General features: G+C 35.5%; 1 protein-coding gene across 2 annotated transcripts in view; it reads right to left on the bottom strand.

Moving 5' to 3' along the window:
• The window catches only part of LOC134533226 (coiled-coil domain-containing protein 18-like), a 140,440-nt gene that overhangs the window by 79,605 nt on the left and 33,401 nt on the right, over positions 1–27,434 (bottom strand). For both annotated transcript variants that reach the window (XM_063370625.1, XM_063370624.1), the window contains exons 7-10: positions 15,690–15,898; positions 9,021–9,240; positions 7,674–7,891; positions 84–1,841 (exon numbers count right to left, since the gene is read on the bottom strand). In XM_063370625.1, coding sequence (XP_063226695.1) covers positions 84–1,841; positions 7,674–7,891; positions 9,021–9,240; positions 15,690–15,898 — 2,405 coding nt within the window. The remainder of the gene's footprint in view (positions 1–83; positions 1,842–7,673; positions 7,892–9,020; positions 9,241–15,689; positions 15,899–27,434) is intronic.

Here is a 27,434-nt window from a genome sequence, read left to right on the forward strand (position 1 = left end):
GCACCCCTACTTTTCAAACTTGATTTTAGAACACAATGTGCTACGATTATACGAGAAAACACGGTAACTGTTTCAGTACTCACCATCTGTGCTTTAGCTCTGTCCAGCTTTGCCTCAAACTCCACACGCACAGCTTTCTCAATCATATGCTGGTTTGGTGCTGCAGATTTCTTGAGATTGGCAATTTCCTGTTCCTTTATGTTCAGTTTTGCTTTAAGGTCAAGAAATGACTTTTTAAGCTGCACATTCTCTTTGCAAGCTTTGTCACACAGCTCCTTTATTTCTCCCACCTGTTTGACAAGTTTCTCATTCTTCTCCTCCTTTTCAAACAAGACAAGCTGCCTTGCTTGGAGAACAGATGACAATCTATCTTCGTAGCAGCTGCCAGCCAGTAGAGAAAGTTTACCTTCCAGAGCAAGAAACTTTCCTTCTAGCACTCTAAAAAACCTCTCCACTTGTGATGAGGTTAAAGACACTACTCTGTCACAGTTCAGTTTTGCAGCTGCTACTGTTTCAGAAACACATTTTTCAAGATTGGCAACCTGCTTTTTGCTATCTTCGAGTTCTGCAATATACATCTTAAGATCATTTTGTTTTACGACGAGTTCATCTTGGAGACTGCATATTTTGTCATTCAGGTCAATTTTTTGTTTTTCAGATGTTTCACTAACACACACTCTTTCTTTTTCCATTTCCCGAGCTTGCGTCTCAAGGGAAGCAATCTTGACTGCTAGATCTGCTCTTTCCAGCTTCAGCTGCTCAACCTCCTTTTCAAGATGGCCGACTTCTTTTTCAAGCATGGTACATTTTTCGTTATTCTTGCGAAGCTCTATTTCATTGGCCAGGGTGCAATTGTTGTATGCACCTTCCAATTCAATTTTGCTTCTTTCAAATTCAGATATTTCATCTCTTAGTTTGCTTAGGTCTGTCAGTGCACTGAACTTTTCCTTCTCCATAACTTCCAAAGCTTTATCCAGTGAAGTCTTGACAAACTCTAACTCATTCAACTGATTCTGCAAGGCAGTGTATTTTTCTGTTGCTTTATTTAATTTCCCATTCACCCGTTCCATTTCTTCACACAACTTAACATTGCAGTCCTGAAGAGTATTTCTTTCTTTCTCACTCTCAGCCAAAGACTGTTCTAACAGCAATTTGTTATCCGCTAAAGTCTTGATAACTAGCTCTTTGTCATCAATAGTGGTCTTGTAAAATTTTTCAGCCATATTACTAGCTTCACTTTTCTTGGCTAGTTCCAGAGTTACGTTTTCAAGCTGATTTCTCATCAATTCTAAATTTGACGTAAGGTCTTTGTTTTTTCTTGAGAGTTCTTCACAATCGTGAGACCATTTGCTAACGTTCTCATCGTTGCTCTTCACAAGACTTTCTTTCAGCACTTGTAAATGTTCCTTGTCAATTAGCACTTCAGTAAACTGTGCTTTCAAACAGTCAATCAGTTGACAGTAGCCACTTTGTTCTACTAATAACTCAGAAATCTTTAAACTTTGACTCTCAGTGAGTGATTCATGTTGAGTCACATAATCTTCTAAATGTTTCACATTTTCCTCTGAAATTCTCACCACTTTTTCTAAATGGGTTATTTTTTCCATGTAGCTGGATGATTTCTGCACTAATGCTGCATTTTCTGATACAACTTTTTCTAGTTTACTATTTAAATTTTCAACAGTCATTGTCAGGTCAGAAACATTCGCTTTGTGCGATTCTATTTGTACTTGTGATGCATGTTGCTCCTTTATCATTTTATCACATACTGCAGCAAACTCAGACTGAACTAACTGAATCTTATCTTCAAATTCCTGAACAGTTATTTCTAACTGCTTCACCTGGAAATAAAATTGAATAACCATTAATATCTAAACTCAACAAAAACTAATGATAGCTTTTAAAGTAGCGCTGTTAAAATACCAATTACTGGTATCGGCCGATATTAAGCTTTTATGGAGTAGATACTCCAGGATATAAAACGTGTTAATATCGTACTTTAACACTATTTAGATTTACAAACACATGCTAAAAAGTTTTTTAAGCAAAATTTTCTTTAAAGTTTAAACTTTTACTTAAAGTTCAGTTAATTTGTAAATTTAGCGAAATTCACAACCCTATCATGCCACAAAATGGCACGCAATGCCGTCAAAAGCCTCCCAACTAACATAGATACACAAACTGGTAGCAGACCAGACCGCGTCGGCCAGCAATGTGGCGACACCGCAGTAACATCACAGGCAGAAAAATATTGAAAAACCACCTCTCCACTGACTTTCTCTTTCCCTCAGTCACCAGAACTTTCACCTCATCTTCCACTTATCATGTGTTTACTCTACTTCATGTCTCCACGAGGAAGACAAAAACTGACTTTTGTAGTGGGTGAAATATTGGGGAGGTTGGTTCACGGTGCTCAATATTCTGACCCAGGCATGTTAATACTTTAGTGTTTTTGACGTCAAGAGAGTTTTTGTCGGTGCCTAGCAACATCTCACACAGACTACGATCTCTGCAGATACAACAGACATTTCTTTTCAACACCTTGAAAGTTGCTTTGAAGTAGCAGCTCTTTTATGTCTATCCATCTCTCTTTCACCAATCACAAAGCTGCAGTTTTTTTTTCTCCTTGCTCTAATTTTTATTTTGGTTTGCTCTTCACAAAGAAAAAAAAAACTAGTCAACATCACTCAAAGACCACTAAGGTTATGCATTTAGGAGGTTGTTCAAATACACTCTCTTATTCTAAAAAATTTCCCCGATATTTTCCTGTCAAACCAAATTTTTTTTCCTTGTCTCATCAATAAATCTTGCAAGACAACATACAATATATTAAACTGCAGATACATACTTATTGAAACACATTTCAATAACACATTTAATGTGTGTATAAAATCTTTTCTGGCATAAAATAGCAATCTTACCACTTTCTACAATGATATACAACCACCATTGACAGTCTGTGATATAAAACTACTATTATTTGATAAACTCTGAGTGAAACGATATAGATAGTAACCATTAGAATGACTATCAACATTTGATTATACAGTAAACTCCCGGTATATCGCGCCCCGATTGATCGCGGAATCGGGTATATCGCGGGTCAAACCATGTCCCCCAATCATAAATGAATAATAATAATAATAATAATGGTTGACAGCCGATTAGGATAATTTTGCGTCGTAACTCACAAACTAAGTATCGGGCAGAAAAAAGCCGAGGCGTAGAAAATGTCCGCAGCGAAATTCTAAACAAGATATCTCCGTACATTATTCCTCTATCTTGTAGGGTTTTCAAACTATGGTCCAATCCAGCCCAGTGTAATTTTCTGAAACACTAGTTCTTAACGTCGCTTTATTTCACAAATGAAGCATCGGACAGCGGACCCGATAAAGCCTACCGTCCAGCGACATTATCCAGCGTGACTCGGCTGGGGATTGATGTTGGATAGGCTTGGATGACGGCAAACGCTGGAAGGGGAGTGGCGCCGCGGGTGGGAGGGGAGAGGCGAGCCGAGAATATGCGACCAAGTCACCCGGGTAGACGGGAGGGGTGGAATATAATCGCTAGTGATGAGAGGGGCGATGAGTAAGCAGAAAGGGGGGAAGTCTAGTGACCTTGAGTATGTAGTTCACTTATTTCCCGTCTGCACACTTCTCGTGGTCACATGTGTTGACAAGCAGAGACAAGTCATTGTTGACCGTACGTTATTGAAGCCGTGTTTTTACAGTGAGTCTTGTTAGCGCTTGGTACAATGTCACAGAAACGAAAAACTCATTCTATAGCAGATAAACTAAAAATCATTGAGCGTGTGAAAAAAGGTGAGACGAAAGCGAGCATATCACGTGAGTGCGGTATCCCAGAAGGTACAATCAGAGGGTGGATGAAAGAGGAACAGAAACTGAGAAATTTTGTGGATGTTATTGAAAGTGATGTAGGGTTGCAAAGAAAAACACTCAAGTTAGGTGAAGACAGTGAACTGGATGAATGCCTTTACAGGTGGTTTTTAATTAAACGAAGTGAAGGTGTACCATTGTCAGGACCTATTTTGAAGGCTCAAGCTGTGAAGTTTCATAACGATTTGCATGGAAAGACGGACTTCAAAGCTTCAGAAGGGTGGTTTTCGCGATGGAAAGTTCGTCACGGAATACAGCAGGCAAGCATCGAAGGCGAAGCCCGATCTTCTGACAGTGTGTCTGCAATACAATTTCCTGAACAACTGCACAAGGTAATGAGTGACGAAAATTTGACAGATGATCAGGTTTATAACTGTGACGAAACAGCTTTGTATTTTCGACTACTTCCGACAAAATCTCTAGACCTCAGAAATTCAACAAATAGGTCTGGATTTAAACAGAATAAGGATAGAGTTACTCTTCTTTTTGCCGTCAACAAATCAGGCAGCCACAAACTCAAACCACTCTGTATCGGAAAAAGTCGAAGTCCAAGATGCTTCAAGCATGTAAACATGAAGTCGTTGCCTGTTACGTATGTGCACACAAAAAATGCATGGATGACGGCCGAGATATTTTCCAAGTGGTTCAATGAAGAGTTTGTTCCGTCAGTGAGAAGCCATCTGCGGTCACTGAACCTAGAAGAAAAAGCTATATTGACACTTGACCACTGCCCAGCACACCCATCTGCTGATTTGCTGCAGTCACGAGATGGAAAAATAAAAGTTATGTTTTTGCCGAAAAATACCACTGCTCTGATCCAGCCCCTCGACCAGGGTATTATAAGAGCATTTAAAGCTCACTATCGACGAGAACTTCTCAGCGCAATTGTAAGTTCTGACGATGACATGGAGGCTTACCTAAAATTGCTTAACCTCAAGGCGGTAGCCTATTCCGTGGGACTAGCGTGGCAAAGTGTTTCCCAAGCAACCATTCAGCATTGTTGGAAAAAGTGTTCTTTTTCCATCAGCGAAACAAAGAACTTCAGTGATGAGCCGTTCCTAGGATTTGGTGACAACGATGTACAGTCTGCACGTAATATTGTTGACTCCAACCTATCTTTGGATGACCTAGTGAATTGGGCTGAATGCGACAGTAGTGATCCTGTGTCAGAGACCGTCGACGAACTAGACATTATTGCAGCTGTGCGGGACAAGAATGATGGTGATGAAGACGAATGTGAAAGTGAAGTGGACGAAACGGAAGTGCCAAGTGTAAGACAAGTAATCAACAACATTGATCAAGTCATATTGTGGTTGGAAAGACAGAGTGAGCCAAATCATGTCCCGTTGCTTCACCTGGCAAACTTAAAGCATTATGCAGAACAGAAACGCACTGCATTAGTACGCCAAACAAAAATGTCCGATTATTTTAAAAGAAAAGAATAGGTACATATACATATGTAATGCATATGTATATTTTAGTGATTGTGTAAATGCTCCACGCTGTAAATGTAAATTTGAGGGCAGTTTTTTTTTTATTTACTGTCTGACCCGTCCCATGCTGTGCTGTCTTGACAGGGGAGGTTGCGGTATTCTGTATAGCAGTGGGTGGGGCGGGGTAGTTGTATACTTTCGGAGAGGGAAAAGGTGGGAGGGAAAGATAAGGCGTAGAGAAAGGTAGAGATTGGAGCGGGCAGAAACACGGTCGGGAGGAGGGGGTGGGGGAGGGAATGTGATCACGCAGCACACAGGCAGAGCATGAGTCACTTGACTGAGCAGCGTCGCTGCGTACAAGGCAAAATCAGGTAGTCCAGTGTTTAAAATTCCACTCCAGAATCTTCCCGTTTAGTGTGGAGCGCTTACACAAACTATGACTTATTTAATTTGTTTACATCTTTTGCTGTACAGTATGTACTGTATTAATTGGTATTTTACTGAACATCTGTATATAAATGTTTTGTTACAACGTGAACCTACAGACGTAATGTTATTGGGTAATTCATTGTATTATACACGTTCATATTTTTACTTTGGTATAATGTTTTAACATTAAATAGTAAAGTAAATCAACTAGCGTATTTTTAATCTTTGCCGAGGAATTCCCAGTGGTCCAATACTTACGTGAACCATACTGTACCACTTTTGCCGTGAGGTCGTAAACAAGCCCCGGAAATGGTTTTGTGTAGCGGCCTCCCGACCTTTAACCAGAGGCTGGGGAATATAACACTTGCCGATCCGAGCTACACACACTCAGCAACTCGACACAGCGTTTGGTGGAATAAATAAAGACAAAGTTTAGCAGACTTTTTAATACGGCGCCGCTGATTGTGCTAAAATTAATTTGGCACAATTTTTGTTTCCCACATGTGACCATTTATAATTTACTGTAAGCATGGATAATAAAGTTTAACCACTTGACATGATAGACGATTCTTTAATTTTTATTGTACGAATGCTAGAATCGTTTTTCCCGTATCTGCGGCCTACTTCTGCAAAAGACACGCTATGTGTAAGTAAATCTAGAATTTTTATTTTGTCAATCAAACTCGGTACTTTGCGATTCATATTCGGTTTGAAGTATCACTACGGCCTTTCTATTTAGAAGACTTCGACCACAGAATCGTGTGTAACCGCACACACTGCACTTACTTTGTTACGGACACTGACGAAGCAGATACTGTGGCTAACACCACGAGACTGGCAGCAGCTTGTGTGCCGCACGTGTGTATGGCGGCGTGTGGCGCGCTCGTAGGCCGTGCGACAAACTGTGCGCGGCACGCGGAAAAATAAAAAAAAATCAACATTTAATATATATCTTTAAAAGTTATTATTTTTATTTTTTTTTCACCCGCGTTAAGTGAACACTGCGGATGCAAAGTCCGCACATAAGGCGGGCCGTCTATACTGTGCGTGCTTGCCGACCTATTAGAACACAGGCGGTGTTTTATGCCTTTTGACCTTGGTCACATCGAAACATCGCGGTTATGAAACAACGCGGGTAAAAGTTATGTCCCCCGACAACCGCGTTAAATAGGGAGTGTACTGTACTTCAAATCATTCGATCAATATACAGTTCATTAATTAATTGTTTCTCTTACATTTAAGAAACAATGAAAACAGAAGGCTTTTCTACTGCATATGAATTTGTGATTGAAATATAGCTAGGTTTTAAGATTATTAAAGGAACACACTAGTATTAAAAATTACTTATCCAGTTTGATAACTAAAATTTTGTTACTTTCCTGTCTCTTCCACTCCGAGTTTTTACCCTGTTTTCAAGATTTCCCCGTCTGCGGGAACCCAGCATTAAAAATTTGATCAATTAAACAGCAACTAAGGTGGTTTTCAATACAAATGTTTTTTTTTTTATTTATGTGGAAAATAAATGGGTTTGTATGTCAATATCCAGCACTTAACAACACAAGAGTTTTTTTTTTTTTTTTTTTTTTTAATATTTTCGCAGTTCAGGATTTTCAGTACCATCATACAAACACAGACACACACACACACACACACACACAGAGAGAGAGATAAGATATGTCAAATAATGGTTGTATGTGCCTGCCAAGTGTCTGCTTGCATCAGCACAAACTACGACTTTGATATTGCAGTATGGAGATTTAATGTAGAAAGGGAAACAAGTGATGTACCAGTACCAGTGAAATTAATTGCCAGAGTATAAAGATAGATTCACCGGGGGGGGAGGAAGGGAAGCCCCATCCAACATGTCCTAAAACAGGTGCAACAAGTCACCTTTGTTAACCAATACCAAACCTACCTGGCCTTCTAACAGAGTGCATTTGCCTCTGGCAGTTTGATGTTCAAGTCTCTCCAACTTTAGATCTTCCTCCATGGCTTTAAGGCATCTAGTCAACTCCATCTTCTCTGCTTTCAAGCTGTCAAGTTTCTCAGATAAAGCAACATTTTCCTCTTTTTTCTCTTGGAGGATTACATCAACAACAGCATCTCCTAGATTTTCGGGGCTGTTTGGTTTCCCTACAATAATTAAACACTTGCAAATGGTTTTCAAAGCAATAGGTAGTAAAACTAATATGTAAATTTTATCACCAAACAAATTATGGAATTAATTAAAAACTTAATTTTGTAATATATTTCATTAATATCACATGATATTCTTTAACTATATTATTTCAATCTTTTTCTTATAATTATGGCGTGCACAAACTACATCTATGTATAACATCCAAAAATGTAATAAATGCAATCAAAGTTGGCATAATTGGATTTTATCCAACTTTCCTGTGTCTTTTCAGAAAAACCTTTCCTTGTTACTAATCTGTTTCCATTATTTCACTAAATAATGACACATTGTAACCAACAAAACAATAAACCAACGCACTAATCCAACATTAAAAAGAGTTATTTATTGCTGGTGATATATTGTTTGGTTGGCAGCAAGTTCTAAAAAATAGTGTAAGAAATCTTAATTAAAATGTTCAACAGAGTTTTCATTTTTGGAATGTGTTTTAGGTCTCTGGCTCACGTGATTCATTTTATTTAATTATTTGATTTGTAACATGCCCACCAATAGCCATGGGCTTAAGTGGTTTTCACAACACAAACAATGACATACATAACTATACAGACATAACATAAAATAACATAAAAGATAAATAGTCATTGCATGCGTGTGGATACCCACACCGTGTCAGTACCCAGAGCAGCCAAGCAACTACCTGACGTGGGAAAAGTATTTCCAGACTCTATAAACATTAAAGATAGTGTTTTTAAAAGAAATATTGGTCAAATATATGTTTCTCTTTACATTTTCACAAAGAATACCCTATTTTAAATCAAATTCCTAGCATGAGAACTGTTATTCAAGACTGGAGACAGGTTTTAAATAACTACACAACAAACTTTATTACATTTTAGGGGTCGTTTAATTTTCCACAAATGCAGATTTTCACAAAAATAGTTAACACAAGAAGACCCAAGTTTGAAAAAATGACTACCTTAAAGAACTCAAGAACTGCAGCACAAAGACAATAACCGTAGGAGAATTAGTGCTGGTTAACAGCAGAGCCCATGTGATGTTTGTAAGGACCAATGTCAGAACAACACGTGGTTTGGCACCAAATTTGAGCAGGAATCGGGAACTTACCCGCCGACAAATGACTGAACGCAAAGCTGTCATCGCTGCTCTCACACCTCCGCGGAGTGCTGCTGCTGGCCATTACGTCGCGGAGGTCGTCGCACTGCTTGGTCCGTGCAGCCAGCAACTCCGCGAGTTGCTTCAGCTCGCCCTGGAGGGTCTCGTTCTCAGCCTTGCGCCTGTCTGCTTCTTCGCTCAGGAGCCTCATCTCGGCTTCACATTCTTCCACCTCGAGACACACACAGTTCCAAACTGAACTTACAGTTTATCCATCACTGCAGAGTTATTACATTTAACTACAGGCATATACACAACCCAGCTGCTGCAATGCAACACAACCAACATTTTAAATGGTCATCCAGAAACTATTTTATATTTTGAGACTTGCTTTACTTTAAAACACTCTTCATTTCAATTAAAAACCATTTCATTTTCCAGTAGGAACCAATTCATGCTAACTCTTAAGTACTAATTTTCCAGGGTGAAAACTATGGTAGTTAATGCTTGTTAAAGAAAAAGTCCAGGAAAGCATTTACAACGGGAAGGGACCGGCTGGTGTTGTTAGCACTCAAACCCAATCCTTGTATCTGCTTGGTGCTTGCTGTTCTTGCAGTGCAGAAATTGTCATTATTGCCAAACAACGATTACCAACACAAAATAAGAATAAACATTACCTCCTGCAGTGGCGGCCTGCACTTCACTAGCCCAACACATTATCATAAAGTTAACTGTCATGTGATACTCTCTTTTAAATCAATGTTACTTCACAAATTATCAATTCCCAACCATGTTAAAAAAATGTGCATACTAAAAATTTAATTTCTTCATCAATTGGAGCACCTTTGAGTCCTAGTAGACATACTTTTTATTTTCAATCAAGTGATCTTTTGTGACCTTTCAAAAGCCTTTGATCTTGTCGACCATATTATAATATTGCAAAAACTTAGTAATATAGGTATTAAAGACATGGCCCTAAATCTTTTCAAGTTCTATCTTAGTAACAGAAGGCAAATCGTAGAAATAAACAATAATGGTACAAAATCTCTATCAAACATCCCTCAAGGAAGTATATTAGGACCACTTCTATTCCTTATCTACATAAACGATCTACCAGATAATATTAAATTAGGGAATTTAACTTTGTTTGCAGATGACACTAGTATCATATTAAGAGAAAGTAATACAACTACACTTAGGCAAATTTCAGCAACTGCATTATCAACATTAGAAAAATGGTTTTGTATTAATTGATTAATACTTCATGTAAATAAAACACAATTTATACAGTTTAACAAACTAAACAAATCCAAAGAACAAATCATGCAAACATATAACTCTAAGCCAATCGAAAAAACAACTGTAGTAAAGCTCCTAGGATTAAATTTGGATCGAAGACTATCTTGGTCTGAACACATAAAAAAACTGGAAGGCAAACTATCTTCTATCTGCTATTTACTGAGAGCCTTGCGATTGATTTTGGATCCTAAAACATTAAGAATGACATATTTTGCATATTTTCATTCTGTGATGATATATGGTATTGAATTCTGGGGAAATTCTACAGTTATAAGATATTCCAATTACAAAAAAAAAAGCAATACATATTCTCTCTGGGATTAATTGTAGAACTTCCTGTAGACCCTACTTTAAAACTCTTCAAATTAAAACATTCTACACAGAATATGCCATTCAAGCACTCAAATTGATTAAACGAAATCTGAATAACTATAATAAAAATGAAGAGACACACACACATACACACAATACAAGAAATGCATACAAGTTGAGGATAACTCAACATAACAGCTCACTCTTTAGAAAAAGTCTATTTCACTCTGGTCTGAATATGTACAACAATTTACCTAAACAAGTTACTTCTGAAACTGATATACAGAAATTTAACAATAAAATAAAATACATTTTTGAAAACCAGTATCTATATAGTGTACAAGAAATTGAAGAATATATCTTGAGCATTTGCAAGTACAACATTAAATTTTCTACTTAAATTAATGTGTTTAGCTCATAACCATTACCCTAGTCTGCTCTATGAAGTGTCATGTGAACAATAATTGCATGAATGTAAAGTTCAAAAATTGTGACTATAGATAGTTCATAGTGTATAAAATAATGCAAGTGAGTGAAATTTAACTATGATGTGAACTACAGTGACTAATGTGAATACGACTAGAAATAGACAGATTGATTTAATAGATCTAATGTTCAACAAACTCTGCTCATTAATATTTATTTTAATTGTTTAAGGTAGATGTACCAGTAGTCGTCATGCTAAGAAGAGTTTTATAAAAAAAAAATTGTGTACATAACCTTGTAGGTGTATTACTGCCCCTACATGTTTGTTTTTAACCTCAAACTTTACTCTACAATGCTATCCAACACTCTTCGATAAACACAAATTATTTTTGTAGATTTATAATTTTGAAAAAAGTGTGATTTCGAGCCAGTAGTCGTCATGCAAATTTTCGTGTTTGCCAGTGTTCGTCACATGTTTGTGCCAGTAGTCGTCATGTGCGATTTCGGCTGCATTAGTTTTAATTCATGGATCCAGAATGGTAGTATTGTACTATTTGGGCTTCAAATTTTATTTGGTACTATATTTTAAACATCAAAATGGCATTTCATAAAGATCGTTCAGTAATATAATGAATAATCCTCATTAAATTTTGAATTTACTTACAGCACTCACGGAACAAAGAGGGACAGCACATAGAGCTGTAGCAAACCGAATGTATTCGTTACTGTGTAACGGGTGTGCCGTCTAGTAACGAGTAACGAAACGTTACACACGGCTGCATTTTGTTACTCGCATTTCTTGTATATTTTACGCATGTGCGCGCATATTCAATGAATTTACGATACAAAGAACGATGTTTGTTTATTAATAAAGTATAATTTGGAAATTCCTCGTCTAAGTTTTTTTACTGTTTATTAAAGGTATTATGTGTGTAGACAAAGTTTGAGATTGGAACAGAAACAACGTAACAAAGTATTTTTTTACAAATTAGAAATATGTATGTTTTTGTTTTTCACTATCGCGTATTTTCACGTTTTTTTTGTTCTTATCTTAAAAGAGATATAATAAAGCCGCTCTAATGAGATTTAATTGTTTCTTGGTTAACAAAAACTGTTTAATTATCAAATATTGTTAATTGTTTATATTATATTTATTATTATTTACGCGACGTCATACTGTACGCGTACGCAATACGACTCAATTCGTTGCTGCAACATAACATAGCATGTTATGCGGTATCACAAGTAAAATATAAAAATGAATCAGGGCCCGCCCATCTTCCTACCCAAGGGCGATTTGCCTTTGTGTTTATCGGACAATGTGTTCCTTGGCACACTATTTTTTTCCGCTGCACATTTTATACTCATACCATTCGCTACATCTTTAAGAGCAGCTTCCATGGCTGACTCTTCATACAACAGTATTTTCCGTTTTGGCATTTTGCCCTGTAATTAAAGAACGAGACACATTACAATGTTTAGTTTACTTATTAATGTCAAAATATATATCGAATGACCCCTAAATTAATGTAAACAACAATGCCTACACAATTTTTGCAATCAATAAAGTAAAGTAATTTCCGACCCAGAAGTCGTCATACACATGCATCGGAAGTCGTCATAGGTGACGACTACTGGATCTGATCATAATAACGTACTTTGTCTATTAACAACAAAGAACCAATATTATTTAAGAACTTTAGGGTGTAACTTAGCACAACTTTAAATAAAATATTAAATGTACCAGTGCTCGTCAGGTATGACGAACACTAGCAATACAAGGTTTTTATTGATCCGGTTTTCGTCACCCTAACTAAATCATACAAAGAAAACGAATTTTTTTAAATAAACACTTTCACCTCTTCAAGAACATTTAACTAACACATTCAGCACAAAACATCACGAATAAACATGAAAAATTACAGAATTAGAAGTAAAAATGTGCACTAACGTCCTTAGTGTTTTAGTATAGGAATTCCCCTATTTATCTTCACTGCTCTACGAACTTTTGATGCACGGACTTTTTTTGATTGAAAATAGTGTTTGTTCCGAAAACTATTGTGGTAATTTCAGCTAGAACGTCGACTAAATTTTTGTCAATATTTAAGTTGGCGATATATTGAGCTACTTCTCTATTATTTACATTTGAAGTTGCTAGTGACGACCATTGGAGCAGTGACGAGTACTGGGGCACTTACCTTAACACAATATCCATTATTAGAAATTTGTAATATAACTTTAATGCTAGCTAATGTATATATTGTACATATATTAGAAATAGTGTATGTAATCATAGATCTACATGTATTTCATAAATTTTGTAACCATGTTGACAAGCCCTATATTCAGAGCCACTGCTCATCAACTGAGTCTATTGGGTGCTAAGAAAATAAATAAATAAATAAATTTACTTCTCAAGTATTCAAGGGCCTGGCCTTGAATTATTTATTCCTTTTTACTACTAAATAACTGCCTACTATTCTAATTTGTAATAGTTTTATTAAATGAATAGTTTGCCAAAATAACAGCCAAAATCACATGGCACGAATTGCAGTCGGTACAGTTTTTTTTAGTAGGTTATCAAATACTACAACACTTAATCTGTTTTGGTTTAACAGTTAAAATACCAACTGTAAAAATAAAACAATGTTGCTTCACAAGGCAGTGTTTGTGACTAGAAGTGTGTGGTAGTAGCAAGTACACAGTAGTACTGCATCACTATGTAAGCACTGTGCTAGGACTACTCTGCATTACATTAAAACAAAGTGGAACCTTACTAAAGCAACAGCTTACAACAGCAAAACTAGTTTTATCTTTAATGACACACTGTAATATCCAATATTAAATGCTGCTGTGACTGTACAGTTGCTCCTCGAAACTTTATAATTAGGCCTGTGCAAATATCAGTTTTTTTGTTTGAATCAAATACAATTATCTAATTATGTTCGACTATGAATATCAAATTTGAATATGTAGTACAAAATAGAATCCCATTAAAATATTTTCTTATAATACATAACAAATACATACTGAAAGAAAAAGTAAATGTTGTGTAGTGGCTTCTCGAAAATTAGATAATTAATACTAAAGTGAAAGGTTGGTTAGGTTTAGTTAGCTACAATTACTTTTGAAAAAAATTTGTTGGCATGTTCCAATTTTGAAAGAAAAATGTAAATAATTATTTTTTGATGGTAATCAAAATAGGATTTCCAAAAAAAATATTTTAATAAACAGAGCAAAATGAATATGTACTGCAATTACAGTATGTGTGAAGAAACTTGGAGAGGGTGGGTTTAAAAATAATGTACAATAACTTATTGTACATTATTTTTAAACCCACCCTCTCCAAGTTTCTTCACACATACTGTAATTGCAGTACATATTCATTTTGCTCTGTTTATTAAAATATTTTTTTTGGAAATCCTATTTATGCTTATTGTCAATAAGCAATTTTAATCTATAGTAAAATACAATAGGTCTAAAAAAAATTGAAAACATATTTGAATTTTTCACAATGTGAAAATAATTCATTGTTTATATTAACATATACTAAAATTTATGAATTATATTTTTTGGGTTGTTTTAATCAAAGTGTAGGAACACAGTAGCTGCTTAGAATGTTCATCTCTTTTTCCGTCTCGTAATATGTGCTTGGTTAAGCTGACTAAGTTCCCTCCCCTCTATCTTATTGACTTTTTTTTTACGTCATGCAGGCGAAGAAAATTGCCTGAGCTGTCACTGCGGTAGGAGTGTGTGTGGGCCTGTATCTGGTTATCGTTCACTGTGTATTATCCACCAGAAAAACATTGTTGTAGGTTGTTAGACTTTAGGAGTAATCGCTGCGAGTATGCGACAAGATTTTTTTACAGGATATAGATATGCAAGTTTTTTCTCTTCGCTGCCACATTCTGAATCAAACTAATCACAGAGCTGGCATGCCGTGTTTCTAACCTCTGATCTGAAAAGTGTCAACTTTAACACCCATGCAGCATTTTGATTTTTACGAACACATATTTATCCTTATCAGTATGATGTAGTTATAATACTAATCTATTTTTAATGACCTGCCGGCTCTCTTCTCCGTAAAATACTTTAGCTGATAACATGAATGAGAGTAATGGTGAAGAATTACTATGTTAAATCCAGCTTTACTATATTAGTCTCCTCAATATTTACGTGGCCAGATGTAGCAAAAAAAACCCACATAAAAAACCCTAAAACATTAAGAAAATCCTGGGGAAATTTTGTCTCCTCCCGACGAGAAAATCTTCCGTATCCCGAAATTATTCCAGACTTTCATGATCCTGCTCAGCCGTATTAGTAATCAACTTAATATTAATTTTTTTTATAGCGTTAATATCTGAAAACGAATCAAATATGAATATTAAATATTCGTTTTGATATTCAAAAATTTGAATATTCACACAAGCCTAGTTATAATATTTATAATCTTGTTAATGATATAGTCTGCTAGTCCTCAAGCATTACACAACCTGTGTTCATGTAATAGTCAATCAAATATACAAGAATTGATGTCTATCTAATTTTGCAGCAACATATAAACCTGTGATTGTTAATGAATCATTGCGACCATTCAACAGCGAGGCTCCATAGCAGCTGGAAAACACCAACACTTTCACATACCTTCTCTTCCAGAGCATGCTTAGCATCATACAGGCAACCAATTTCTTTGCACGAGTCTAAAATCTCCTCTTCCAAACGCTTGATCTCATCTTTTAAATTAGCTTCACGAGAATCATCTTGGCAAGTCTTTCTGGGTGACTGTTGAAAAGCCAAAACCAGGTCCTGTTTCAGTTTTTCAATTTCCCGGTCCCGTTGGTGGAGAACTGATTCTGCAAAAGAATAAACCAATCAGAACAATCTCTGGCATTGAGAAAATTCAGTACCAAGAAAAAAAATTAACACATTGATTATAAACTAGTCAATTCTCAATTATACGGGCCCGGATTACCCGGTTTTTGGGTTACGTGCTTAAATGTGGTTTTAAAAAATGTTTGTTTTATTCTGAAGCGCTCCCGTTCACTTGTTTGCTTGGCCGTTCTATATTTTTAACCGCCCTGTCCGTGTGTTAGAAATCTCGTATCTCCCACCCTCTCAGCTGTCACATTCGTCACACTTTAAACCCTAAGGGGATGCCCTGACTGCTGTTTCACATTTCCATCTTGTTTGTTTCACACACTGTTATGTTACATCTACTGCCGGCCACCTGTCAGCCCAGTAGGCACCTAGCGAGTGACATGACTCACTGGCATTCCGCTTGACGAAGGGACAACAGGAAAAATATAAAAACAAACTAGCTAAAATTTTTATGTGTAATTTTACTTAGCATGCACTTGTTAATACCAGTGAACTATCAATGTATGTAAAGGCAATCTTCATGTGTCTATCACAACAGTTTTTTAAAAAGAAACTATTTTCCAAAATATAGTTTTCATGTGCTATTTACTTCTCACGCTTTTAACTGCATCATTCCGTGACAAACACTACAGCCACCACTCCGCAAGAAGCGGCTGTATTTGAAAAGCATGCCTCAAATAATTGATGTGTAGTGCAGGATTGGTGTGTGTAAGTGGAACTTATTCAGGATATCCCATAACTCGAAGTAAAGCCAAGAACAGTTCATAGGCCCGTAAATTGTGGTTCTAAATCAAAAAACCTAAATTAAAAAAGTGTTATAGTTTTTGAGTTATGGGCATTTTTTAAAGTGTTTAAATCTCCACCCTGCACCATTTAGTGACAAAAACATTTTTCCATACAATCATAAATAACCCTACTATTGATTACAATTCAAAATGAAATCAAACGTACTATACATTTAGGGGGGAAATTATTTGGAAGACTTATTTGGAAAAAGTTGTTAATAGGACTAGTCATACCGTAAACAAACTACTTTGATGACTTAGTATTTTATTTGAAAAGATGACTAATTAAATCCTATAACTCTAAAATTACCAAACTTTTTGAATTTGAATTTTTTTTATCCATAACCGTGATAAATTCCTGTATATACTGTTCTCAGAATGATGAATTATGGAAACCCTATATTTTCCTCCAGCCTGGCGCAAGTTTCTTGCTGACCCTAATGTGTAAGCTTACCTCTTTTATCGCATAACAGAGCTCTAATCATAAACACGTATTCCACCTAAGAGTGTATGTTAATCAAAATAATTTGTTTTCCTATCAGGTAAGTGTGCCTGCTGACTACCATTTTAATCAAGACACTGCTACCGTTAAAATTAATTTACAGTATAAATACACTCAGCAGCAAAAAAAACGGGGCTCTCTTGATTTTTCTCCATAATTCCAATATATAAATTTTTTGTTAAATAGGAGTAAGAATTAATTTATTTTGAAGTTTTTTAAACAAAGTCTACCGTAAACCAATTATATTTATTAATAATACTGTACGAATAAATTATAAAAGATAAAAATAATAAATTATCACTTTTTAAATCTGATGACAAGGTATGGATTTCTAATAACAGGTATTACCTTCTCTTGCATGGCGAAGGACCCTAACCCTGTCAGGCATAGAAGAAATTATATTTTTAATGTACTCTACTGGTATAGCATCCCATTCTTCATGAAGAGCAATTTGAAGATGATTTAAGTCACTAGGAGGAGGATGACGATGCCTAACACATCTCCTTAAATCAGGCCAGATCCAAATTTAATTCCCACTTGCTGCAAGCATTCAGGACAATTCTTGTGGTATGAAGGCATTCATTAACCAGCATTAAAATGAACTGTTCAACAATAAATGGAGCAAATGGGATGACAGCTTCTAAGAGCACTTCCTCTATGTACTTCTGGGAAGTTAGAGCCCCATTATCAAAGAAAATCAGTTCAGTACGAGTGCAGAAATTTATTATTCCCCAAACCATTACTGATTGGATTGGCAATCAGTGATTGCCTTTAAAAAGACACAAAAAGTTCAAGACGAGTCTCGCGTCGGCCTATAACATTCAGATGGTCGAGACACAGTATGGAGACGACCAGGGGAGTGATTTGCTCAATGTACTCTTGGCGAGTGGTTTGCCTGTTTATTTTACGAGAGAAATGTGTAGAAATGTGTAGGCCCAGTAGCAGTTACTAATATTAACACTTCACATGTTGTCCACAACCGGGAGAAGTCACTATTCAAGCTATCGTAGAAATAACAAGTGTTTGTGAAAAGCGGGTACGATTTCACCGCATGATCAGCTGTAACATACAATAAATATTTTTTAATGTTTGGTACCGGAAAAACGTAAGCACCTGGGAAGGGTGGGGGGGGGGGGGGGAAGATGGGTTGGCAGGTGAGCAAGCGGCCGACTAGTTTCGCAGCGTGACAGCGGGATGGCCGGGAGGGGGGGGGGGGGGGGGCACCTTCCTTGTTCACAAGCTGCGGCCAGAGGCTATTTGTTTCGTTGCATTAATACTTAATAGTATTTTATTTATTAAGACTAAACACACAAAAATAATACAAAATATTTTTGGTTCAAAAAGGAAAGAAAAATTATTCGAGAGGGGAAGGGGGCTCAAAATGGGCCATGAAGGTAGCGATTTTACGAATGCAATCAGTGGATCCGTGAGCATATGTGAAATCAGGGTTCTAGTGCATTTTCCTTTCTCTCATTCCCAAACCATAGTCTTATTCTGAAGGCGATAGTGTGCTATTAAAAAAGGTGAATCCTTGCACAGCAACTATTTTAGTCATCTTATTAAGGGTTTGTTAAAATCATGCCGCAGTTTCACAGTTATATAAATAAGAGTAAGATTCTATTAAGTGCAGGTAACTGTAAAAAAAGTTTTATTCATTTAACTCTACATATAAAATCAGGGAGAGACAGCAAAATTCTTTGTTATAATATTTAAGACTTTTCATGTTTATTGAATGCTGTATACTAATACATTAAAAATAAATAATAAAAATTACTGTCCTGGTGTTTCAGAAATTTAACAGCCTGGTTTTCAAGATTTTTTAATAAATGCTTAGTTACAGGCAATAATCGTAATTTGTTCAATTTTAAATGCTGCTATTATATTAGCTAATATATTTTTTAATTTTGCAATTTTATTTTTTTGTTTACAAGCAATGAATGGCAATTAGTTAATGTGTTAAATGTTTCCTACATGGTTTTTATTGAGCATCTGCTATCAGAGATGTGCCCACAAAACACCTACGCAAGCACTCATAAGTTTCATCTGTGCATTCTTCTTAATGTAGTAAAAATATTAAGTGCTCTTCACCTTTGACTTTGTCTCCAGCAAAGATTTAAAATTTGTGATTGACTTCGATTCAAATTGAAAAATGTTCTTTGCATACCCCTAAATAGTACTAAAAGTTTAATAGTGAATTTAAATTACTTTTGTAACTTAGTCACTGGGCTGGCAATAGGACTTCATTGTTTAGAAACAGTTTCATAGTAATTGTTACGGACACTGACTTTTTGCTGGTGCTGTGATTGCGAGTTTCTATAACGCAACCAGTTAAGCAGTGAACAATGGGAGCGAAGCAGCGGCAACGCTATAAAACTAAACGAGCAGTCGGACGAAGTGGTTACTGATATTGGGAGTTCAGTTGCGAGAGGCTCAAGTGGCCATCGAAGACAAGTATCTGGACAAGAGAAATGTTAAAATGTAAACACACAGAGAGATGGGGGAGACCAGGGTTGACTATTCGAATCCTAAAACAAAATTCCTGGGTATTTCCAGGTTTTCCAGAAATTAATTTTCAATTTTCCAGAATATTTAACTCTTTTTCTACCCAATTTCTATGTTGTTCTTTGTAATACTACCAGCGACCGGAAAATTACTTTAAAAAAGTAACTCCGTTACAGTTACAAATACTCCATTGGAAATGTAACCCTGTTACAACTACAAGTTACACTACTGAAAATAAACCAGTTACAGTTACAGTTCTGAGAAAAGTAACTGTAAGTTACTTCAACAGTTACTTTGTGAAAAATTAAAAATGTGTTATGTAATATTGTTATAATTAAAAGCTAATAAAACATATTGTGTTTAGTAAAGATATATATTTATTTAAACTGAAAAATTTTAAATTAGGTCTTAAATTACATTGAGTAATTAGTTTACACTACAAACTAATGAAATGTTCGTTCGTTCGGATCATCTTATTGTTCGCAGCACCACACAACAAACACTTCACAATAAGGTTATTTTGATCACTCGACCGAACTTCGAAATACTGTAATTAGAATATGGCCACGGCAACGAAAGTTCTGGACTGCTTTCTCGGCTTCTCGCTTCATTAGATTCTGTCATTGCTTTCGCGCATGTGCACAGGTAGGTTCATAGGGTAGGTTAATTAATTAATATGAACAGCAGTAAACCCGCATGTCGCAAATATTAAATAAATGACAATCAAAATACGAGCGCAGGCTAGCCAACAGCAGTTTTACAAGTACAAGAAATACCATCGCAAATAATATGCTTGTCGAGATTTTCGTTCTGGGATTGAAAAAATCAACAAATTGTTTGTTCAATAACAAATACATTTAAAAAATGTAACGCAAGAAGTAACGACAATTATCGTTACTTTAAGGCGGAAAAATGTAATTCAGTTACAGTTACAGTTACTGAAAACTTAATAATTTGTGTTACCACGATCGTTACCATAAAAAGTAACTGTTACAAATAACGTCGTTACTAGAAGCGCGTTACTTCCAGTCCCTGAATACTACATTACACTTAAAAATGTAAAAATATAAAATTACTATACCTGCACAAATGTGGAATGTTTTTCTCCAAAACAGGTATGCTAAATAATGTCATACCAAAGCATGGTTGCTACAGAAATAGAATCTTAAAATTCCCTGACTTTTCCCTGTTTTCCAGAAATTTTAGAAAAAAATTCCCTGACTTTCTTTTGAAGTACATACCATAAATATTAACGTGTATATGATTAAATGTAATATAAAAATTTCAACATGAGGTAAAATAAGATTTTTTTTTGTGTTATTTTGACGGCAGAGTTATGAATGTGTTTTTTTCCTTCGACATGGCTGGTGAGAGCTCTTCGGCCCATATTGCTGAGTTGAATACTTTTGTAGCACAAAGTGCAGTACGCAGAATTTCTGTTTTTAGAAGAGGGTTTGATATGCTGAAACTGTGGCTCCTTGAGCCAATTCTCCTTAAAAGTAGTGTTCTTCGACATCTCTAAGCTAAAAAAAAAAAGTACATATTAATATTTTCAGGTTAGGTTAAAAAATTATTGTTTATGAATTCATAAAAAAATATAACTACACAAATACAAAAACTATTACAAATTCACACCTAGCAATATAATGGGCCTACTTAGAGAATTACAACAGCAGCATTACAATATACAATACTCGAACATCTTACAATGTTAACCCAAGGGAGCAGTTATTCCCATTTGATACATGTGCTGCCATCTAGCTCCATCTATACCAAACACAGAAAAAAATATAGGGTGGTTATATTGGTGCTCCTAACTATTTACTTTTTTGCATCAGCTCGGGTGTGTGTGGTTTTTTACCATTTTAGTGTGTTTTTTCAAGAGTTTTTCGATATATTTGTAATGTTTAATTAAAAATGGTAAAAGTAAGTATTATAACACACATAATTGTTAATGTAACAATGTTTTCAATATATTTTAAGGGTTATTGTAAACATTGGTAAAATTATAACTTTTCTGATTAGCTTTGAATATGTGGGAATAATAATTCCCATGGTCTATGTTACATCTCTGGTAAAGTTGTGGGAATATATATTTCCACAAACAATTTCGTCGTTTTCAAATAATGTAGTCATTTGATAATGCTGAAGGGAGTTATTATTCCTACATTTATGTAAATATACACATAATACACCATCGTACATTTTCCGCCATGTTGTGTTCAAAAATCCTTCAAATAACTAGATGCTTGCATAAATTTGTATCCCTAGTTGTGTTCGTACAGAACTACTGAAATGAATTAGAACAAATTATTTATTTTTTCTGCAAATCATATCTAATGTGGAGAAATTAATAAATAAATATGAATGAAAAAAATTGTGTCACCATTAATTTTATAGTATTTTTATCTTTTTCTATTTTATTAATTTAGTGATATAATTTTGCGACTGGTTATTCATATCACACATTGTGAAGCTTGTCATATCCTGCCATGCCTTTAGGTTTGGCTTCCAAGTTATCATTGAGATGCAGTGCCTCAACCAGTCTCTTGAAACGTTTTAGAGTCATTATTTTGGACACTGACTCTACACCAAGAATGGGATCAGAACTCCAGTAGTTACACAAGTGAGGCAGCTGATGTATTCCCATTGTAATGAGCATTCCAAAAAATGCCTTTATTTCTTCTGGTGTAGTATCCATCCAGTTTTGAATTTTTCTAGGTTCTGAATTGTCATTCCCACGATGTTGACATTGTGTTGCATATACGTTTGTTTGTTTCACAATATGAGAAATTATATTGTCATCCATAATAACTGAGAAAAAATGTATTTCCTTACTGGTTTTTGACTGTGCCAATGACCTTGGGCTTGGTGAAAGAGGTGTTTTGGATCTGTGCAGTCAGCTGGCTGGTTCACAAACTATTGTAGCTTTTGACAATTTCTTTACTTCATACAAATTAATGGTGACACTGCTATTAAATGGAATTTATGGGATTGGTACTGTCAGAGTGAATAGGAAAGGTCTACCGGAAATGATGAAAACAAACGACATGTTGCAGCGAGGAGAGTTTATTTTTTTTTTAGTGAAAGGACCTGTTGCAGCTGTGAAATGGCAAGACTCTAAACCAGTTACAGTACTATCCACTGCAAACAGTCCCAAAGACACTACTTCGATAACATGGAGGAAAAAAGATGGAACGAAAACTGCAGTATCGTGCCCAACTGCCATTCGTATGTACAATTCCTTGATGGGAGGAGTTGACCTATTTGATCAACTACAGGAAAGATATGCAGTTGGAAGAAGGTCACTCAAATGGTGGCATCGGTTCTTCTACTTTCTGCTGGATCTCGCTATAGTAAATTCGTTTATCTTGATGAAAACTATGAAGAGAGATATAGACCAACTCTCATTTCGAATTCATCTAGCAAAGCACCTTATTTCTGGCTATACTTCCAAAAAAAGAAGGGCAGGCCACCTGTATTTATTGCCAAGAAGAAGGGAAGCATTGGAGTACCACATGAAGTTCGCACCGTGAATGTTGGCGAACACCTTCCAAAGAAGAATGTCAAATACAGACGTTGCCGGCTCTGTAGCACACGTAAAGAAGAGAAGAGGACTAGAGTTGAATGTATGCACTGCAATGTTGCTCTCTGTCTTGACCCATGCTTCTGACGTTTCCATGAAATGTAGAATGACGGTGCCAAATATGTAAACCAGTTTATATGTAGACTGAAGTGTTTGAATTTCTCCTAGATATGCCTATGCAAATATTTAGAAGCGTGTTTTAGCAAGGTCTGTACATAATCTGATTGTCATAATTATTTGAAGATTGTGTATGTCTGCAGGAATTTACCTTTGTTGTTCTAAGATAGGCTGCTTTTCATAGATGTACATCCAGTTACTAAAACACTATGTACATAATAATTTATATAATATTATATAACTAAATTTTATGTCAGAATTTTTTGAATGTAGATGGTGTATCCCTGGATTGTGTGTGTGTGTATATATGTGTGTGTGTGTTTCCTGTAGTACTAATTCAAAAGTTATAGAAAAATACACAGTTAACATTAGTAAACATAAAAATATCTATTCGAAAATGTGTGCAAAATAATGTAAATTAGTGTTTCTTTTGCTATTGCAGAACAAATAATTGAATGTGGGAATTATGTTTCCCATTAGTTAACCTATGCAAATGGGTTATGGGATGATATATTCCCACATACTGTGGAGATAAGCTTAAACAAGTTAAAATTATAAGAACTATGTTTAGTATAAACAAAACCTCGAAAAAGTATATTCATAAGCATTAAAAAAATATTTGACCACAAAAAAATATTTGCCCATGAAAGGGTTAACTAATGATTCTGGGGAAAAACATGTTCAGTTATACATATTTTTTCATACACAATGTAAGTGTCACGCAACAGAACTCACGGATTATAACGGTTGAAAAAAAAAAGTAATTTAAAAAAATAGGTTAAAAAAATGCAAAAACATAACCGCACACAAAAGCCACGTGTTTTCGTATCAGCTTGGTAGTTTTCAAAATGAGAATTGGTATTGCCTCTTTATCAAAATGCACTTTATTTTCTTATGATCGCATCAAAAAATAACTTCACCTGAAACAACGCCTTTAAATTCCCGTAATAAGCTTTGTACTCATCTTATTCCACGTGAAAATAGCCTTCAAAAGATAAACGACGCCATGCCCGTTCTGTAGTTCACTGCATGGAACGGAACATAATACAAAGTCTCAAGGGCCAATTAAAAAGAAGCAAAACACGAACAAATGAAGGCCTGGATTCGCTAGTGAACAAACGAGTGCCTGGATTGGCCAGAAGTTATGGTGGGTGGTTGTAACAGCCTATTGCAACGGACAATCGTAGACCAAGAAAAAAAAAGTTGCAGTTGCCGTGTGCCTTAAGCAGCAGCCTTTTAGCGGAGTCGTTCGGTAGCAGTACGAGCGCATCAAAACAAAGCTTTGTTTGAATTATACGCAACTTTAAAATTTCCATAATTCGTAGAATTTTCCCTGACATTTCCCGGAATTCCCTGACCATTTTAATTTCCCTGACATTTCCCGGTTTTCCCGGTTTTCTAGTCCTGTAGCAACCATGCAAAGGAAAACCTTAGAAACAATAAATTAAGAGTTCCAATAATGTAAAATAAAATAAAATCCAATCCATTCTGTTAAAATGATTATATAAAGAACACTGAGATACATATGCTGTTTGCAAAGATAGCAATTTATTTCAGAAATTCAGTTTTTTTTTAAATCTGCAAGTTCATCATAAATTTTAATGGCTTCAGCACGAGCCTTTTCAAGAATTTTACACTTTTTAACTTCCAGTTCTTCACAGCCAAATCGCTTAGCTTGCAATGACGAGGTTCATCTAACTGGGCTGATACTGTGGTTCTACGGTCCTGCTGGGCTTCTGAAAGGTGAGGAAGTGCATTGCCTGCTGCATGGAGGATAGGTTTTGTAAGTGGCACATACTGAATACCACCCAGCATCATACATACATCAGTGAACTACGAGGGATTCATCTTTCATGTTGTCAATAAGACAATTTGCATTTACAAAAAATCCTCTCAACAATGGCATTACCGCGTGTGTAACCAACCATTAAAATCATGTTTATTCAGACACTGGTCCTGAAAGGAAGACTTTCCTGTGCGACTTATTTTGGCCATTTTTGAATACTAGTCTCAATTGAAAAAAATTCACCAACACTGAATATAAACATATTAACATATAACTAGAGACATGCAAATTTCGCATTTACGATAAAACGAATTTTTACGCGAAATTTGTAAGTTTAACACGAATAACCTCACTTTTACATAATTTCTGATACCGCGAATTTTTTGTGCGAAATACGTCTGTTTACCACGAATAACCACACTTTCCCGCCGTTTGGTAACTTAAAAAAGGTAAATAAACAGCCGTTGTCACCACTGATAACACCATCAACGTAAAGACTACACTTGCCAATGTTTACGTTTTATTATTTATTTGATACGACGCGTTCTTGGCGAACTGCACTCGTGCACTAATACGCTCATGTTCTCTCGAAGGCACGTTTACAGAGTCAAAGATTAATGTACGGCCATTTTGTTGGATATTTTGTGCATTACAGCGCTTGTGTCGCGAAGAAAATTATAAATTACGCTCAACTGTTCATCTTGCATCTATCCACTATGGACTATGCAAACTGTTTTAATTTGTTCTCTTATACTGTAAACAGACTTAACAATTACGTTTTATTTTAAGAATGATAATTTTCGTTTTAAAATGTTGTATACAGTGCAACTATTTTATAAAAACTGTAGGTTGTGATAGAAAACGTCTTCATATTTCTCAGCAGAAGTTCGAAAGTGTAAAATATGCCGAAACCTCAAGCAATCACCAAACTTCGTGAGCACGAATTTCGTGATCGTGGGTTATATGCGAGGGTAAATATGTAGTTGGGCGATATGTGTTAAAAAAACTTTTTTTAAATCCGAAAATACTTTAATAACGAGGCTAGAAGGCTGGAAATACCCAAATGCTAATATTTTGCATGGCGAGCTCACCAAGATGCAATGCAACTTTGAAAACATGAAGCAGTGCATTTTTTTGACAAAACAAAACCAGTTTTGGACCACATGAACACCACGAAATCAGCTGCTGTGAAAATAAGTGTAGTGCAAGTGTCTACAAAATCTCTGGTGAAGCTTACCAGCTTGATGGCTACATATCCAAGCAGACTTGACTTTGAAAACCCTTAACTGCCTTTGATCCAAAAAAATATTTTGATTACAGACATGATCCCTATTTTGCTTGCTAAGTTGTGTAACGTTTCTACTCTGAAAGAAATGGACCGCCAGGAGCTGATCACCGGTTTTGGAGAGTTGAAACAGATAGTTGAGAAACAAATGAAGGAAAGTAGTGTGGATGTAGTGAAGGCACTTCAAGTTGTAAAACTTTCACAACCTGAATTTTCTGACAGGTGCCTGAAAGCAGTGTAGATGTTGTGTGCAAACGTTTATTTGGAACGCTTCTTGTTACAATACAATAATGTTCTCACTGACAAGAGAACTAATTTGAAATAAGAAAATTTAGCTACAATGGCTATTATTTCATTTGAAAGCTAAACGTTGTGTCAAAGTACTTTGCTTCTGAAATTATTGGGTTGATTTAATTTAGAAACTGAGTTCTTAAACTTGTGTCTTTTTAACCTATATTTGTGTAATTTTAATTTATAATGTTTCAACTGATGGTGCAATTATATTACAATGTTCTCTTCATATTTCTTACACTTGAAATCGCAAAAATTTAAAAAAAAATAAACCCACTTTTAGGTAAAAATAACACCGATTTTAAGGGAAAATAACACCACTTTTCATCACAAAATAAACACACCTTTTGCATGTCTCTACATATAACTATATAAGTAATTAAATAAATTAAATAAAATAACAAGTTATGTTATAACAACATTAATTAATTAAAATTCAGTTTACTTCAAGCCTATCTAAGTAAACATATCGTAACAAAATGCCAAATCGCGTAACTTTCTGTCCAAATGTACAGTGCAGAAACAGTAATATTGGTATATAAGATGAAGAGTTGCAAACTATTGAAATGATACACTAAAACAAGCATTAGCCATTATAAAACCAACATTTATTAGTTAAATAAAAAATATACCATATGAAAATTGAATAAATAGAAA

This window comes from Bacillus rossius, chromosome 6 (genome assembly GCF_032445375.1).
Source record: "Bacillus rossius redtenbacheri isolate Brsri chromosome 6, Brsri_v3, whole genome shotgun sequence".
Classification (NCBI taxonomy): Eukaryota; Metazoa; Arthropoda; class Insecta; order Phasmatodea; family Bacillidae; genus Bacillus; species Bacillus rossius.